Raw genomic sequence first — 19,297 nt, forward strand, 5'->3', positions numbered from 1 at the left:
GAAGATATATCTTCCCCTCCCCCTTCCCTCCCAGCCTCATATATATCAGGCTGGGGGGTTTTTCCGGGGATTCGTCATCGTGTGGCACGATGGGGCTGCCACTGACATGGCCGTTACAGGGCGTCGTGGGGCATGGGTACAGCCATGGCAGGGCATAGTGGAGCTCCGCTTTGTACGGCTGTTACAGGGGATCGTGGGGCAGCGCCGGATACGGCCGTTGCAGGGAGTAGTGGAGCAGGGGGCCGCGGCGTGCCTCAGAGGAACCGTCTGTTGTTGTCGAGAGATTGCCGACTCGGGGTCGGATTGCTGGATCAAGGGGCAGCCGACTCGGGGTCGGGCTGCGGAGCCGAAGATATCCGACCCGAGGTCGGATTGCTGGATCAAGGGGCAGCCGACTCGGGGTCGGGCTGCGGAGCTGAAGATATCCGACCCGAGGTCGGATTGCTGGATCAAGGGGCAGCCGACTCGGGGTCGGGCTGCGGAGCTGAAGATATCCGATTCGAGGTCGGATTGCTGGATCAAGGGGCAGCCGTAGTCTTCCTGGGCGCGCGTGCCGGTCACGTGGGGCATGGTGGCTAAGTTCCCCCGTAACAATAAAAATAGTAGAATATTTTGCATACATATTCTTTTAAATATTAAAATTTGAGTGAATACTCTACTAAAATTAATATTTTCATGTATATCCTTATAAAATACTTGTTTTGCATGTATACCCTTTAATTTTCTTTTTTCTTGCATATATATCCTTCTAAATATTGAAATCTATATAAATACCCTTTTAAAATTGATATTTGTATGTATGCCCTTATAAAATGCTTGTTTTGCATGTATATTCTTTATTTGTTTCTTGCATATATCCCTATACCATCTAACGCCGTCCAAAACTTAGTGGTTTAAAATTAAAAATGACTGAAATATCCTTAATGAGCATATATGCAAAAGGAAACATTTATAAGGGTATATATACAAATAATATTTTGCGAAAATATTCATGTAGTTTCACATATTTAGGTGAGTTTATATGCAAGAAATTTTAATTTTAATTTTTTCTATTTCAGTCTGCTTTATTACTTGGATTTGTCTAGGGTGGTCTTCTACTACATGGCCGTGGAGATTGTTAATAAATCTGAAGAGTTCGAAATCTTTCAATGATTTTTCTTCGGAATGATTGATGTTGTTCTTCCATCCATGAGCATAGTAGTAGTAAGGAAGCTTAATCATTGCAATCTATCATTTGCCTTTAAGAGATTCTAATCATTTTCTATATTCTAGTGTATGCCCTCATATATGCATTTATAATAATAAATATTATAAGCTATGTTTTGATGAAATAAGATATACAATTTGTTATAAATGAAGAAAAATAAAGTAGAATAATTTCATAATTAGTAAAAGAGCTTTTAGAACTCTTTTTGTTATCTAATTGTCGAATTAATCTTTTTTTAAGCTATATTTTTATTGAAAACATTGAGGAACGGGCACTAAATAAATTCGAGTGTTAAAACATGCTAAAATAGAAAAAAATAAGAATTTTTTGCATGTAAACTCTCTTAAATATGTGAAATTGCATGAAGACCCTCGCAATATCTTATTTGTATATGTACCCTTATAAATGTTTTCTTTTGCATATCTACCCATTAAGAATATTTCAGTCATTTTTAATTTTAAACCACTAATTTTTTGATAGCGTTAGATGGTATGGGCACACATGCAAGAAAAAAATAAAGAATATACACGCAAAACAAGCATTTTATAAGGACATATATGCAAATATCAATTTTAAAAGAATATTTATGTAGATTTCAATATTTAGAAGGATATGTATGCAAAAAACTCAAAAGAGTATTCTCATGAGAATAAGATATTTATATTTTATGAAAAAGAAAGATACATGAGAGATAAAAAAGCCACTTTCCCATCAAAATGTATAGATTTTTTTTAATTAAAAGTATAAAAGATATTTCATACAACTTTTTCAAAAAAATAGATGCCTAATTTTCCATGACCAATCAAATATGTCAGAACTATTTTACCAAACATCATATTTTTAGAAATCAGCTTCTCAAAAAAAATATTTCGATAAGAAAAAATCCCTTACGCCAGCTAAACAAACGGGTCCATAAAATCGTACACGCTAACGGATAACGAGGGATTGAAAACTTAAAAGAACAGCCCGTAGCACTTTTTTGCTATATGCAGGTCTCTCAAAAACGTCTTTTTTGTTTTTTTTAGCCTGAAAAATGTAGTTTTGTATAGCTAAGCGACACCTTGCCAGGCCACCGGACCTAAGTTAAATGAATCAAAGATATAAACTTAAACCCAACCCTCTTATAAATGAATTCAGACGAGATGACCTGTCTATGATCTCGATCTCTTTATGCCCCAAAAACTCGAGCCTGCTTAATACAAGTTGGCTGGAGGTCAAGTTCGCAGATCAGATCTTTAAGACTAGCAGATGAGATACGATGACCTCAGTGCGAACTAAGAATGGAGCATAACACAAAAGAGAGCATGAAATCTGGCAAAAACCAACCCGAGCACTTTCCTAGGGTGCTCCATCGAAACAGGTCTGCTGACGACACTGTATCACCCAATAGGCCACATCCCTAACGTTCAGCCTTTCCAGATACAACCTTCGCCACTCGTCCATGTTAGCTTGGTCTCCCTCCTCCGATTTTTCCCAACAGATCCCAAGGCCCCATGCTTACTGCAGTCAGCTCAAATCCTCTTCATAACGCGCTGCGCCAATCCCCAGCTCACAACCAAAATCTGTGCGACCCCTAACAACCATCTCCAGCATCAACTCCCTGAGCCCCCCTTATTTGCACTGGACCATTTACAGTTATCCTTCAAAGAAAATCCTCGATGAAACCTAGACCAAAACTCAGAGGGAGGAGTGTAGGAACCGATTTACAAAAAGAATAAACCACGGCAGTTGCATTACATCGATGTTATTTCCATCTTATATTCACTTCCAACTCTTGTGGCACTAATAAGTTCATGTCCATGAGTCTCTAACTTTGACAATATAAATTCCATAACTCATCCAACACTACGCTTTTTACAGCTACCAAGTTAACCAGACAGGGAACAGAAACACTTCTTTGACGCAGCATATGAAACATGTCATTAACCTTGTTCTTTGTAAGGAGTCCAAATAAGTTTGCTGACATCAACCTCCAAACCTCCACGGCCTGCAGCCTTTAGGTGGCGATCAAGCACCTTTGGATCTGCACATATCACATGCTGCCCCTTCCTGTATTGTATCAGGTCCAGACTTTGTAGAGTGCTTAATATGTCATCGGCTTTTATTGCTGTCATATCACTAAGCTCCTGCGGAAAAATAAAGATCTACATCAATAATATGAAACATGGGAATGACAGGTTCTTTTCAATGGACTACAAGCAAGCAGGTATCTGGATAAGATCCTAGCATAAACAATATTTCAACACTTGATGTTTGATCACAAGAAACTTCTCAAATTTCACAATTCTCTCTGCGAAGCAAGGAAAAAGATATTACTCACTTCTCCTTTAGATCATAAGTAGGTAGTCCAAACCATATGACTCATAGTGATCAGATTCTAGGGTCACAACTAACTACCATCCAGTTTACATGTAAATGTTTGTAATGCTGAGACAAAACACTGGAGTTATTACTATAGGCCTAATGCAACATGGAGCTTGGTGAATATTTAATATTGTGTTGGAAAAACTACAATGTTAATTCACTTGCTGAAATTTATTTTTGAACTGTGAACTATATACAATTATCTGCATCCAAATGCTGCTGCTACTAACCTATCCATCATTTTTCTCTTTAGATCTAAAAGTTATGCTCGCATCAGGTCCTCATTCATGAATAGAAGGACAAGCTTGTATAAGAAACAAACAAGTACACTTAGAATATTTATCCAACACTGCTTGTTGAGCATTAAAAGAAATGAATCTACCAAACTACTATTTTCCTCGGGTTAGAAGGGATTTATCGCAGAAATGGTATTCGAACCAAATAGCTTGCAGAGGTGCATTAAAAGCTTGAGAGAGAAAGGCAAGAGGGAGAGATACTACCTGTCAAAGTGACAAATGACAAAAGGATATTGCTAAACAACCAGATGTGACTGCACTATCTAAAAAAGGTTATACACTTATTCGACGAAATGATGAGCTAATCTTACACTTTCAGAGTTCCATGGATAACACACCAACTTCTCATATAGAGACACAAGTACACAGCAAGGACACATACAAGACAGAGCAACCAGAATGGAACCACCTAGAAAGGTTAATACCAACCAAAATAGCAATAAAGTGTGATACCATGATAAAGTTAAAAGGACAAGAAACCTTGTGGATTAAGTATGCTTACCTTAATAGATATGTTGCTTTTGTGCTTTTTCAGAATGTCTAGAAGAACCCTTGTCCAATAACCTCGGTAGCTTAACAGCCCAAGGTCAGAAAGTGGTCGCTCTGGTGTCCCCACTTTACCCTCCTTCTTTGAAAGTTCATAGGCTGCTTAAAATGAGCATGGAATTAAACAATAACTAATAGAAGACTTAACATAGATTTAGACTGTGTTTGTGTAGTATAGTAACATATAACATCATGTTTGCTTAGAAAATGTCATATTCTCCACACATTCAGGATAGTACATCTAATAAAGATACGAGAAGTGGAAATTCATTATAAAGTAGCACAAAAATATGGGCACTTGTGACCTGGCCAAGATGTCATGTTGCATTAAAGGAATTCATCACTAATGAAGTTACTTAAAAAACTATCCTAACAACTTCCATCTAACATTATTTTCCATTATCCTTCTAGAAACAACTAAGCTCATGTTGCTACTCCAACCAACAACACCTCCATTCACCATTTTATAACAACCCAAAAGTTATCTCACTATATGCCACCGACAACTGGAGATCATGATTACCCCATCATCATAACACTACTGCCACAACCACACCACCCCTATCATCTACTCACCAATGTTGCCACCAAAAATCCATCTTTACCACCATTCTCTCTTTCAGCACTATCATTGCACTAGCACTACCATATGTGCGATGCCATCACCATAACACCCACCATCATCAACACTGTTGAATATTTTTGCGGCTTCACAACCTTTTGCTTGCTAATATTTGAATTACCCTACAATCACCACCTTCACTCTGCCAGCAATGTGAACAACAATGATTACCAATACCACCACATATCTACCATTATATTCATCATAAGCATGATCATCATCATCATGATAACCACCAACAATGTAATCCTGACACATGCTACTAGTCTACTAACTTGATGCCAAATGATAACATTCAGCACTTTGACCCAGAACTAAACTAGCAAGTGCTCTCCCATGTACATGACGTCAACTTTATGAATCAAGCTGAAACCATAGGACTCTGATAGTATTCTGAGACCAGATCTAAAAGATTTATATTAAAAAAGAAAAACAACAGCAGGGCTGCTTTTCTTGGGGAATACCAGTCCAAGAACATGGCCTTGAATGAACCAGCTTCCTTTAGCAAGGGTTTGTGCATGTGTTTAAACACCAACAACAATTTGATCTTTTGTCAACAGAAATATCAAAGAAGAAAAAGGTAAACATCAAAGGGGAAGCGAGAAGCTTACAGAATGCAATAAGAAATTTCCCATATCCTTTTCTCTGATATGGAGGCAGAGTGAGAATGCATGCCAAATTATACGACTCCTCTGAATGCTTTTCCTGCATTATAAGACAAAGCAAATAAGATATCATAAGTCGCAAGACTAAAAAAAACAAGGTATCATGATTAACAAAAGGGGCAACTAAAATAAGGAAGACTGGATACAAGGGCATATTCCCCTTATAAATATAAGCCTTGCTCACATAATGACAATTCTCTCTGTAGCTCCCCTGATGATATGCATATCCCGAGTCCAACTCATTCCACTTCTATTATCCACCATACTTCCTACATTTATATGAAATCTACTTTGCCAAAGAAACTATAGGACTTCTGATGACAAGTCCATATAAAACACCAAACACCTATTTTCCAAGCATGTAAATGGAAAAATGAATCTTATATATAAACAATACAGCACAAAATATTAAATGTTGATCTGCCTTGCCCATCAAAAGCTCCTTCTCATATAACATAACTTTTAATTCAATTACATTTAATTTATTGATAGGTGTCCCCAATTCATGGTGTATGACTAGTGTGAATGAAACCTGATAATAAGAAATTCTTCAATCCACACTGATATCATAAAACTTTGATCCTTCTGCTGAAATTCAATTAGGAATGGTGGTCAATTTATTTGCAATATCAATTTAACTCCAACATGCTCCTTACAAGTGCTTCAAAGGAGGATAAAGCAAGCTGGATCTTGATAAATTAGGATGGTGGTCAACATGTTTCAGTGCATGTTATTTGCATATCCTTTTGTATTAATTAAGGATGAATGTGCAGCTAATGTTCAGGAAGATGTACCATGGTGTGTGTTATTTGTGGACGATATAGTATTGGTTGATAAAAAGAAAACCAAATTAAATACTAACATTGGACTTATTAAGGAATACTTTAGAAGATAAAGGCTTAAAAATTAGTAGAACAAAGATAGTACATGGAATGTAAATTTAATGAAACTGAAAATGAAGAAGGAATATCAATTAAGATTAATGGACAAGAAATACTGCAGAGTGATTGATTTCATTATTTAAGATCTATTATACAAAATAATAGGGAGATAGATGAAGGCATGTAATAGCATTACAGCTAGCTGAATGAAGTAGAGAGATGCATATGGAATATTATATTAATAGGCTTGGAGACCTAATACGAAATCTTATAGAACAACAATAAAGTCTGCAATGTTGTAAGGCTCAAAGTGTTAGGCAATAAAGAAAGTATGTGAAAACAAAGTGAATGTGGTAGAAACCAGTGTGTTAAGAAAGATATCTGGTAAAACTTGAAATAATATTGGAGATGGACTTAGATAGGATTACTTGTTGAATGAGGACCCATAAAGCCGACCCTAAATAGTTCAGAAAAGGCTTGATGATTATGATTATGATTGTGATATGGCCAACATATTCTAGTGTTAGCAGGATCTTGATGGCAGGATCATTGATATAGTAATTAGAAAAAACAGTAGGATAACTCAGCCAGCCAAAGATTTGAGCATAACTCCAGTTGAATGAATCTTGCAGCAAGAATAAACATCCTGAACTTATCCTACTAAGGTAGGAAAACTTTATGTGATTGTGGGACCAATGAAAAAGGTGACTTGTACCAAAATAATTTGGCAAAAGTGACAAAACAAGACCATTGGATTGATCATCAAAATAACAAGCTAGTGCTAAAGGTACATCAAAGTGCACGATGACATAACTTAGGACTACCAAACATCCAAAAAAGATAATAACTACAAGCAACATCATTAAACAAAAATGACAAAAAAAAAAGCAAGAATAGTCGCAAAGCAACAAGAATTTGCCATTTTGAGCATGATTCATAATATTGATAAGAACTTGTTGTGTTCAATTCCACAGTCAGTAATCCACAAGCCAATAAAAATTGGATACATCTTGCAGCAAAAGAATCAAACTTCAAAGCAAGAAAAGATTTGAGCATTCATATAGCAGAAAATTCAGGGGAAAAAATCAAAATGTGCTAACCAAGTAGCAACTGTAATGAGTATATATGGCAAGATTTTCCAATTATTATAGTAAAGCATCTTTCCTATAAAGAGATTTCTCAAGGAATAAACAATGTAACCATTACCTTAGAAAAATACCCAACCATGTGGCAACCTCGATCATCACATTCGCAAAGGACATAAAACAAAAATAAGTCGACATCATAATAAAGAGTCTTGTGATCAAGAAACAATTTCGCCAAATAGCAGAGATTTTGCCCATAAACCTTGTTCTTCTTGCCATCGACCTGTTACACATTTTCTGTTAGAGAAGATAGATAAACTATGATCTCGTAGTATAATTGCAGTGGAGAGTACTGACACTAACAGAATAAAGGCATACAAGAGGGGGAAAGCAAGATACAACCCAAGTGAGTTGTGCCTAACTTGCAAGTAAAAGTGGCATCAACTCTTAAGTGCATAATCTGAGAAGCCTATTAGGTTACTTTAAGCTCAAAGAAACTAAAAAAAATGTCATGCCGGCTAAGATTTAAAATGATGGTTTAAGCGGTCGAGAAAGATATTCACATTTAACCAGCACTACTCTTAATACTTGAAAATAACGGAACAAGAAATATGAATCTATGAACAGAAAAAAAGACAAGCAGAGATATCAAGCTTGCCTCAAACATAGACAGGGTGCCACTTCGGTAGATCTCATCACCTGGTGGATGCTTAAGGTCACATTTCCTCTACATAACAAAAAGGAGAACGCATAAACAATTAATGAGGTTCTTATTAACAAAAAAAAGACAAAATAATCTAGCTTGAATAACAAAAGGTCCTATATCATTGGAAATTTCAGTTTCCTGATATCCTGAATGCAGAATACGAAATGTAAAATGCATAAAATTCATCTAACTTCCAGGCAATAATTAACTCACAATTCACAGAACAGTATGAGCATGACCAGTTCCTTAAGTGTGTGTAGAAACAAAAAAAACCAGATGCCATGCATTGTCTTGATATTGCACATTGTTTGGCTTTGACATTATTTGACAAAAAAACGACTAAGGTTAGCAAATAATTATATGCTAGCTGACAAGTTATGAATATTTTAAAATTTTATTGGTAAGCCGTAGCCGTAAATTACACAGGACAGTGCCTCACATACTAGCTAAATTGATCTTTGTCTTTGTGAACAGGAATGAATCATGGTCAAAAATTTAGCAAAAAAAATACAGAACATGGCCAAGCACTAGGAATGAGGAAATCTCGTGATATGTCAGGTCAGCCAGAGAGAAAGAACAAAGGATAAAGTGCTCAAAGTCAATCACTAGCTGAACACAAATCCATGTTTCATGAAACGCTACTTTATCATGGAGCTTAAGATGCAAAAGGAGAAAATTTAGGCCTTCTGAAATGACCAAAACTGTCTGAATCTTGTAACACCATAGATACCCTTGGAACCCCAAAAGGAATGAACTCACCTACTCATGTCAACTGGAAGTGTCAGGAATAGTAATAGATGTCCTAGAAATGAATGAACTACAACCTGGCATCTACCAAAATAATAAAATTACCAATCATCATTTCCACTACCAAATTTGCACTATATTAAGTAATAAGCAAGCAGAGAAATAAGATTAGATGGGGCAACTGATATGGAAGATTAACATTAAAATATTGAATAACCTTCAACGGCCTTTTGCAATACATATGGTTCATTGTACATTCAAGAATACAAATAGAGGGATAAAATTTGCAGGAGAGGAAGCACAAATGTGGTGGTGCTATAAAATGACAATAAACCTAAGTTGCAAGTTTTACTCAAATTTTCCTCCCGTGCACAAGGAATCTTAAGATGATGGACCGGTAACTTTTTATTGAATTTTTAATAGAAAAAATCACCTTCATAAAAAATGTTCAGTAATTTAACTTCATGGGAACAAGTCTTGCATTTCACAGTTATAAATCCCACTAATCAACCCCTAAATCTGTTTCATATCCACATTATATGCCATTTCTTTAGTTTTTAATGTTTAGTTTTTAGCTGCCACCACAATTTATACGAATTTTACAAAATAGCATTAGTGGAGGGAACGGTAATAACAGTCTCCGATATCATCAATCTTGACGCAAGGAAATACCATAAATGAAATAGAGCAGGAATAGCGAAATTCTTTAAGAATATTGAAGAACTACCACTAGTGTTTTATATAATACTGAGTATTTTATTGATGTTGTTGACTGGAGATTTACTAGCTAAGTTGTCTAGAGTTTCATAGTGATTGCCATACCAGTGTCAGACACATATGTACTCTAGTGTTGAAAAAGACTTCCTAAATTACAACTGGAACGAGATCTTCATATTTGCCTTTTCACTATCTTACTCTTGCTCGGGCTCTACTTTTTTTTGGAGGGAGGGGATTATTTGAGCACTGAAGACAGACTGATAGAAGAGGAGGAAGGAACGTGAACAAGAGGAAATAAAAGACGGTGGTAGATCATGGGAAGAAGGGACGGAGATTAAGGGAAGGATCAAAGTGAAGGAGATCAGAAGTGGGGGCTTATTTGCTGAATGGTCAAATGAGGAAAAGGGGGACAGAGGTGGAGGAGGGTGGAATGGATAAGATCACAATTAGATCTCGAACCAAGCATGGAAACTGAAGAGTCTAAGATGGTGAAACCTAAAATGACAAGAGACACGAAGCAAGGTCTTTAGACACTGGATGAAGCAAGGGATAGACCTAAAAGTGTACTGCTTAAGCCTCATGGATTTTCTTAATGATTAGGAATCTAATATAATATGTAAATTCAGACAACAGATGGACCTTACATACTCAGGGCTGGCCTGAGCCTTAGGCAACCGAGGGCCAATGGAAGGCCTCCGGGAGGCAAAGGGAAGATAACCACAGAACGAAGGAAGAAGGCAAAAAGGCACCGACTTACGATGAAATAAAGAGAGGAGAGGAGAGAAAGAGATTGAGAGAGAGAGAGGGGGGGGGGAGAGGGAGGTTCCTTGCCCTGTTTTTTGTGTCTGGCCATGACCAAAAGGAAGCAAAGGCCCCATATAAAACGGGAACAGGAGCTGGCTACAAGTCTTCCCCCTTGATGGAATAGACACACACAGAAGGGAAGGGAGGTAGAGAGTCAACTGGCCTGCAGAGGGGCAATTTGGGAAGTTGGGGACAGTAGTTTTGTTTTGGGTGGAGAGAAAGAGAGAGGAAGGATTTGGTTGGCTTGATACACATGTCTGAAGCCACTCTTATTTTTCATCCCTTCTCTTGTTTGGTTTTGGTCTCGGTTTTCCTTCCCTCACATAACTCCTGATCCAGCTGGGCCATCAGGAAGAAAGATAGGGGGATTGGAGATGGACTTCTTGGAGGGTGAAGATTCTTTTAATTTTCTCCTCTCGGTTTCTTCTCCCCTCTTGGTTGGTAGAGAGAAAAAAGGAGGGAGGGGGGATTGAATGGCTGCTGTGCTGTGATGTTGCAGTTGCTGCTTGGGTAGTCACTTGAAGGGGAGATGGTGGGATGGGACTTTTATTAACTAGATGGAGTGAATTTCCCATAATGCCCCTACTTTCTCTTATAGAGAGGTCCCTTTCTGGACAAATTCTTTCCTTTACCTTGACCATGAAGTGCCATGGGATAACCTTTTCCTATTCTGCTCTTGCTTGACATGGTAAACAGTACTGCCAAGCATTATCTCAGTTATTTAATGAGTTTCGTAGGCCCTTTCTTAAGCGTAATTACTTTTCCATGCTTCCATTCAAAAAATATATTAAACTGAAGAGGCTTTTTGTCTGTCTTTGTTGCATTCATGTATCTTTGTTGAAATAATGTACTTGAAAGCTATCTATTTTCATATCTTTTTTTTTAAGTATTTTATACTTATTAAAAAAAATTATTATTTAAAAAAAAAAGGCCTCATTCACTGAATCCGCCTTAGGCCTCCAAATGTATTGGGCCGTCCCTGTATATACTTAGACTCAATTATTGTTTGGCAAGGGTCACACTTCCACATGCCAAATGTGCAGAAATCTTAAATGTGCCGTGTACAGTAGCATTTACATGAAATGGCTCATGTATATTTTCTAAATAAACTCCATCACTTATTTTTGAAGTAACATAAGAGCACATCTATGACTTTCATATTTGATATAAGGTACAACATATGCACCTACATGTGTCTACTCATGTGATATGGCTTTCTGTTATAATGCCTCCCATGTTATGCTTCAAATGCATCCATTAAAGCCCGGCAAGGCAAGCCTTCAATAAGCTTATTTTGAACAATGAGTAGAACAACTCTATGATTTCCCCTAACTCTGTGCTTACTCTACATATATGCATTATCTAATCATCTGTTACAAATACTCCAATAATCCCATCTAATTTAATCTCCTGTATTTCCTTTTCCTCATCTTGCAAAGTCCAAGATTTTTTCTATGCTAGCCCTAAGGCTTAGCTAGCTGAGAATTTTTTTAAGCGCATTATGCTTTACTAGATCCTATAGCATCAAATCTAATATTTTGCCATACATAATCATTTTTTCGTATTCCTCCTTAGTTCCATGCATGATTCCAAGTGCTTACATCTTCTACTTGTAAAAACTTGAACTACGCGACCATCCTATTTCAGCCATTCATAACTACATCATCCCTAGGGATGCAAATGAAGCAAGCTGTTCATGAACAGCTCCGAATAGTCTTTGTTAGATGCTCATGTGGGCTCAGCTCAGCTACGAAACAAGCCAAGCTCAAAACAAGCCAAGCCTGAAAACTCAAGGCTTGCACCAAAAAAAGAAAGGAGGAGCCTGGCTTAGAAAGAAAGAAGCTCCTTCAAGCTCACCTCAGACCCCCAACAAGCCAAGCATGAAGGCCTACTAAGCACTGCTCTAGCTCAGGTCAAGCTTGATTGGCCCTTTCATATAAACAGCCGAGACTGAGCAGCCTAACACTTGGTTCTGCTTGGGCCACTTGGCCCATTTGCACTTCTAATCACATCTATTGTTGCTCCTGACGTCACTCCCCCTTCTTTAGTAATTTGTTGAGTATTATTGCTCCTGATCTCACTCCCCCTTCTTTAGTAATCGTTGAATTACCATTCATAATAAGATGTCTAATCATTCCCTCAATGCTTTTAGCTTCATGGTCAAATTTGTTCTAAGATTACCTTGCAATCCATACATGCCTTTTGCTCTTCCACAAAGTAAATAATTTACAGTAAGTTTTGCATTCTGTAATGTCATTATTTATCAAATTTATTAATGTATGTCTTTGCTACGACATCATATATCATACTACCATAGCAAAGTCAAGAAGCATTCCATTCATAATGTTATGTCTTTGTACTCCATGTACTCCTTTGGTCTTCAGTTTGAACTTGGTTTAAGATTTCACCATTTTCTCCCAAACCAGGTTATATAAAACATAAGCTTTATCAAATGACAAAACACGAAATGGCAAAGCAAGCATAACTTGCCATAAAGAACCCAATAAATTAAAAATTCTACCTTCATCCTTATCTGATATTGGTAAATGAGAACTGGATTTGCACGAAAATCCAATGGAAACACACTCTCCAGTATCTCTAATAGTTGGCCCTTTGACCCCATTAACAGCCTAATTTTACAAAGTCAATTATGCAACATGCAATTACCAACAAGAATATAAGCAACCAATATGTCAAGGACTAAATTTAAGTGCAATACCAAGTATTCTGGCTCATTTCAACAATTAGGTGAGTGTTGTAACCACTATTAATTAGAGAGGCAGATATTTGATCATCACCTTTAGCATTGTAGAACACATGCTTGAATTCATTTTGTAGCTTATCATAAAACACATAAATGCTGATTAAGATGTTTGGACAATAAATAGTGGAGCAAACTCCTATTTCACACATTAAATTTATGATTCTCAAAGTTAATATTATAATTATGAAAATCTCCATCAATCATTCTCAATCCTTTTACATGTATATTAAACTCTGCGGACTCTACGTATATTCACAGGCATGTAAAATACTACCATAGTTTAACCTGCTAGGGAGAGGGAAAGAGGAGGGGAAGAAAAGGAGTATATCACCTAAAATATAGTACTTAAATTAAAATAAAAAACTTTTTGCAGATGCAAAGTGAAGAACTTTTATACTATGATCATACTGGTCCTAAGAGAGGTACATGCCATATGCAAGTATACAACTGGTAGAACATATATTGACCAAGATCAGTTTATATGCAATGAGATTAACAGCAGAAATAGTTTCAAGAAGGGGGGAAATATATGACTGAGCAGATAACAATGAACTTCAGATACTAGGACACATTCCATGACCACTCAATTTGTTAACAGAGTCCGGCTAGAAGAATTCAGATGCAGCTCACCATATGCCTCTGAAGCTGTTCTTTGCGCTTCATAAAATTGAGGCAAAATTCACAAAAGTACAGCTTTGAAGAGTCATTGTATTCTGGCGGAAAAGGGGAGAAATACCATGTATCAATCTCATATCTACCAAGTTCTATTTTTGCTATGTTTTTCACTTTCGTGAACTCCTCATGTTCCCGCAAACTAGCAGCATCAAGCTCCTCATGACCCTTCTGAAGAAAGGAAAAATTGGAAGATGGAAGAGGTGTTAGTAGTGAGTTCAATTGCAATAACATGATCACAAAATGCAGAAGTAGAAGGGTACGTGATTATCTCCATGTGTTTCATATATCCAAGCAATTCATGTGTTTCATATATGCAGACACATTCAATATAAGATTTAACAACAAAAAGGAAGATTAGCCTCTTTTTTGGGTAAGCAAAAAAAGGAAGATTATCATGTTTTTCATTTAATAACTCAGCCTTTGAAAACAACATCATCATCTTTCCCTCTTCTGTAACACATAACTAAATTATTTTTTCCTATCTGATAGACACCTGCCCATGATATTAGCAATTTCTCACACGAGAAAGAAAATAGGTAAATGATGAGCAGCAAGTGATTATTGCACCATGTCAATAATATTGCTGGCTTTTATATTCAAATGCTATAGTGCTCAATCTTTGCAATATTGTGATCAGCTGATGTTCCATAATCATAATATCAACTTTGTTGTAGCCATAATTGCAAGATGTTTTTAACTGAGAGACTTGGAAAGTTCAATATGAGATTAGAACAAGCATTGTCAACATCTAGTAGAATCTACAACTGTTACACTTTAGCAAAACTCTATTGCGATATTGAGAAAGGGATACCGAGTTACAGAGATACAAGTTCACAAGACACTAATAATCAAGATTAATGTACTGGTACTAGGAAAGAGTGAAGACCAGCCATATATATGAATTACACAGAGAGGGAGAGAGAGAGAGATGATTGTATGATTGCATAAAGTAACTTTAATCACAATTCAACTTATAAAATACCTCCACATGTGTCTCATCAATCTTCCGTTTCTGATGACGGGTCATTTTCAAGCTCGTTGCCTGATAAAGATCACAAAGGATCATAGGTAAGTCTCAGACTATTTTTTCAGGGAAAAACTACAGCATTAATAAATATTTAGCGGAGGGATTCATAATTCAAGTAACACTATGTTAGGGACAAACACAAAACATGATGTACTAGAAAAAGAAAGCATTCTAAAAAACTGATCCGAATTGTATCAAACAGCACCAACAGACAGAATTGTCTATTTTATCACAGTCATCATTTTGGCCCCTTAATGCAACAATCCTGAAATTTAGTAAAAGCAGAACTCATGTACTGCAATACCTTATCTTCCACCTTCTCATCAATGTCAGCCTCCACTGTATCAAGATCAAGTTGTTCGAGTTTAACCCACTCATCAAGCCTCCTGTTGACTGTAAAACAGAATTATGTTATGCATAACCATTGCAACATAGCAAATATAAATATTGATGCTAAAAATTAATTCTAGCATACAACAAACATCTAAATGCCATGCAATTATGTAGTGCACCTGGTGCTGACAGTAGTAGTTCTTATACAGGACTCCATGGGACAATACCAGAATCTTAAGAAATTTTCATCCAAAATGTGGAAGGCCACGAACACTTCCAACCAAGGTTCGCCGTACCGGTACCGAACCCCGTACCGGTGCCGCACTAGTACAGGCATACCAAGTGTCGGTACGGTACGGGATGTGGTACATCAGGCATACCGACATTGGCGTGCCGATACCGGTACCCATCGGTATGGATACGGTACATCCGGTACCGATCGGTACAGCATACCATGCTTCCAACTCAAATCGTATCAATTTAAGACTCTACACTAATAGAACAGCAAGCAGAAGATAGCCTAATTTCCTAAAGATGATCCATCTCTTCTCAAAACCACATTAAACCATTTCAAATGAGGTGATTAAAAGCAATATCCAATAAAAAAGTAGTGAACTACCTAACACCCCGATACATGTCTAGTTATTCTGAATTTCCCCATAAAATCCAACACTGTTCTTTGGATCAAAGAGGTTATCAGCAAGACCCCAATACAGCCCTCTTTTTAGGGAGGACTCCAGACGAGCGAGTGGAAGAATGACCTTCCTCAGCCTGATAGGCTCAGCAGCACCCCCAAACCAACATCACTAGTTCAGAAACACATGGTTGCTTATCTCATAACAATCTCAGAACCCTTCTCACTAAGCTCTAATTACCATCCTGCATCTCACAATGAAGTAGACTGCACAACCGAGCACTCTTCCCCTCAATAAAAACCTTCATTGTAAGCTCCTCTTGTCGGACATGTATTTCTAAGCAATCTATACATTGAAGGGTTTTAAGCGAAGTATAAGATATTGCCCTTATACAGACACCACCTGAGCTACATAGTGGGTTGAGATGCTATACTCTTTACTATAAATTTCCTCACTGTTGCAAGTGTAACAACAAATGAAGGTTTACCTGAATAATAAGCTCAATTAATATCAAGAATACAGAGGATTATTTCTAAAGGGAACTCATGTTTTTGTATCATATAGTAATTTCCTAGTACATATCATCAGTGCTGCTAAAGACTAGAAGACTATGCAAGCAAGGCATGGATACAGCAGTGGAAAGATATGGTAGACAACTAAAAGAGTGGGAGTTTAAACTTCTATTTATTGGTACAAAACCAAGTGTCTAGGTAATGTTGATAAAGGCACTCTCAAATAGCATCCCACAAGTTTTCTTCTTTTTTTTTTTTTACTTTCCCCTCTGATTTTCAACTAAAACACCAAGTCCAGGACCCCGTATGTCAAGCTCTGATTTGTTGAACCCAATTGAAAGCAATAACTTGGGAGAGGCCAACCGAAAAAAGGCATTCCTAGAGTCAGGTATTAAAATCAAATGCTTTATCATCAGTCCATCTGATCAAGAAATAATGATTTCAAGTGCTACTTGAGGACAAGCATGGATTAAATTATTAATCTCATTCAATATAGTTTCTTTATATCAAATTTTCTTTTAGGCCTATTCTAGTCCATCTATATGATTCCATCAATCATAGTTTAGTCCTATATTACAAAATCAAGACTTTCCTTTTAGCATTATTTCACATCATCAGAAGATATATATGAACGTCTTTAATTTTTCATACAAACCCGTGCGAACTTTGACATCAAATTTTACAACCCAAAAAGAATAAGGCCATAATGACACCATATATTATATTAAAAATCACTTATTGTGTTGCTCAATTATTAACAACAAATACCAGAAAGATCTCCTAAGCCACGCCTCTAAAAATTCATAGATAATTAATTGTTAATGTTTTCATGGACTTCAAGTAAGACAACCTGAATCGAAGTAATTGTCCTCCACCAAACGCCATGGCAGCACTCACAGTTTCTCAACCTTTTTCCAAAGAAAAAATTCTTGATGGTGCTATCCAAAACCCTAAATTTCCAATACGTTACTTTTTCTAACCCAATATCCACGTGAATTACAAACCCTCACCCTAACCCTAACCCTAGCCCAAGCCCTAATTGAAAGGAGAGAAAGAAGATGGATAAACTCACATTCGGTGTAGTGGACGTAGTACTCGTAGTCGTTGGGGCCGGCGTTGGGAATCTTCCGCCGCTCGATGACCTTGACGGGGTGGAGCTTCTGGTCCCTCCACCGGCACATCACCCTTGTGCCCACCTCCAGCGGGAGCACCGCCGCCGCCGCCCCGACCTTTCCCCTCCTCCCAGCCTCCGCCTCGCCGTCCGGCAAGGCCCCTCCACCTCCTCCGTTCCGCTGGTCGCCACCGTTGCAGGCGGGTGCGGCCACGCCGTTCTCCGCCTTCGCTCCCTCTATCGAGCCCATCTGCACCGCGGGGGAGAAGCGCAGGGGTTGGGTGTCGGTTCTAGTCCTAATAGCCGCGGTCCGTGGGGCACGAGCCATGACGCTCTTACCGGTTGGTTTGGAGGGTCTTGGCCCGGTTTGCCGGACGGTAGAAGGGGAATTGCCCACCGCAACCAAGGTGCACGTGACGAATTGACGGTTTCACCAACGAGCTTACGAGGAGCCGGTGACTCGCACAAAAATAATACACGCCTCATGGGGCAAGTGAGGATTTGTAGTATATATAGGGATCTAGAAAGTTTCATGTCCCGGGTCACCGCCACGTGGGATGAGTACCTGTTGTGTGCCCGACGAACGCCGCCAAATGGCTTTGATTCTTGGACAACGCATAGATCGTGAAACTCCATGTTTGATATCGCTTTTATTTTTTTTATTTTTTAGTAAATTATAAAAGTCGAAAAAAAAATTTGCTGCTACTATTTTAATTCTCTATTTTTTAAACTTATTTTATTATTTTAAAAATACTTTATTATGTTTAAAATAAAAAATTATATTTTTATCATTACCACTACTATATTAGCACCACAACCAATTGTTGCCATAGTTGATGCTATTGTCGACACTTTCACCATAGGGCTAGCACTTTCATCATAATTATTGTCGTCACTATTGCTAGCATCACCACCTTCACCACATCTTGGTTGTAGTTGTAAAACTAGGCCTAATTAAGTCCATATTGGACTGAAGTCGATAGGCCCAACATATTTATGGTGTTGAAACAAAGGATGTGATCGTGGTCCTCTGTTCTCCCCTTCCGGTTGAGTCGATAAGGCCACCATAATTATGGTCGATGGGGACTCTAGGAGTCTGGCAAGGAGCAACTGCTCGACCGTTTGGACCGCTCCTAACTGCCACTAGATTCGTAGTACATCGAGCTTATCCTTTCTAAAAACGTTCATTTAAATTTCCCTCATCTCTGGCGATGGTTCACCACCGAGCCCCTCCCTTCTTCTTCCTCACCTCTGCGACTGACGTGCCACTACAATCGAGCTCCACCGCCCCCGAATTCTCTTCTCTCTCTAGATTTTTGGTTGTCCCACTGCCCCTGTCTCGAGATCCACCTCTTCTCATCGGAAGCTGTTGTCGTCACGAGATCCCCTACCTCCGCCACACCCCGGTGAGTCCTCACCTCCTCTTGCTTCCTGCTTGGCCGAGGGAGCTACCACCTAAGGTAGCTAGGGGTTTTGCCCCTTTTCCTCTTCCTCCTTCATTTTCTCTTGCTCAACCGAACCACAGTGCTTCTTCTGGTCCCAGCGGTCAATGTCGGTAAGGAGGCCTCAGTTGAAGAGGATTGGCACCTCCACTTTGTGG

The 19,297-nt window shown here is 38.1% G+C and overlaps 1 protein-coding gene across 1 annotated transcript; it reads right to left on the reverse strand.

The window, feature by feature from the left end:
• Positions 1-2,909: 2,909 nt before the first annotated feature.
• LOC103721722 (putative MYST-like histone acetyltransferase 1) lies at positions 2,910-18,176 on the reverse strand. The gene is made up of 9 exons (XM_008812033.5): positions 17,659-18,176; positions 15,411-15,499; positions 15,062-15,121; positions 14,035-14,247; positions 8,325-8,393; positions 7,788-7,949; positions 5,647-5,740; positions 4,370-4,512; positions 2,910-3,333 (listed from the first exon to the last, which is right to left on the reverse strand). Exons 1-9 carry the CDS (start codon positions 18,023-18,025, stop codon positions 3,130-3,132), a joined length of 1,401 nt encoding a protein of 466 aa, XP_008810255.3. The 5' UTR covers positions 18,026-18,176; the 3' UTR covers positions 2,910-3,129.
• Positions 18,177-19,297: the final 1,121 nt, after the last annotated feature.

This window comes from Phoenix dactylifera, chromosome 5, assembly GCF_051530095.1.
Source record: "Phoenix dactylifera cultivar Ajwa chromosome 5, Ajwa_hap1_PhDact_Kaust_v1.1, whole genome shotgun sequence".
In the NCBI taxonomy this organism is placed as follows: Eukaryota; Viridiplantae; Streptophyta; class Magnoliopsida; order Arecales; family Arecaceae; genus Phoenix; species Phoenix dactylifera.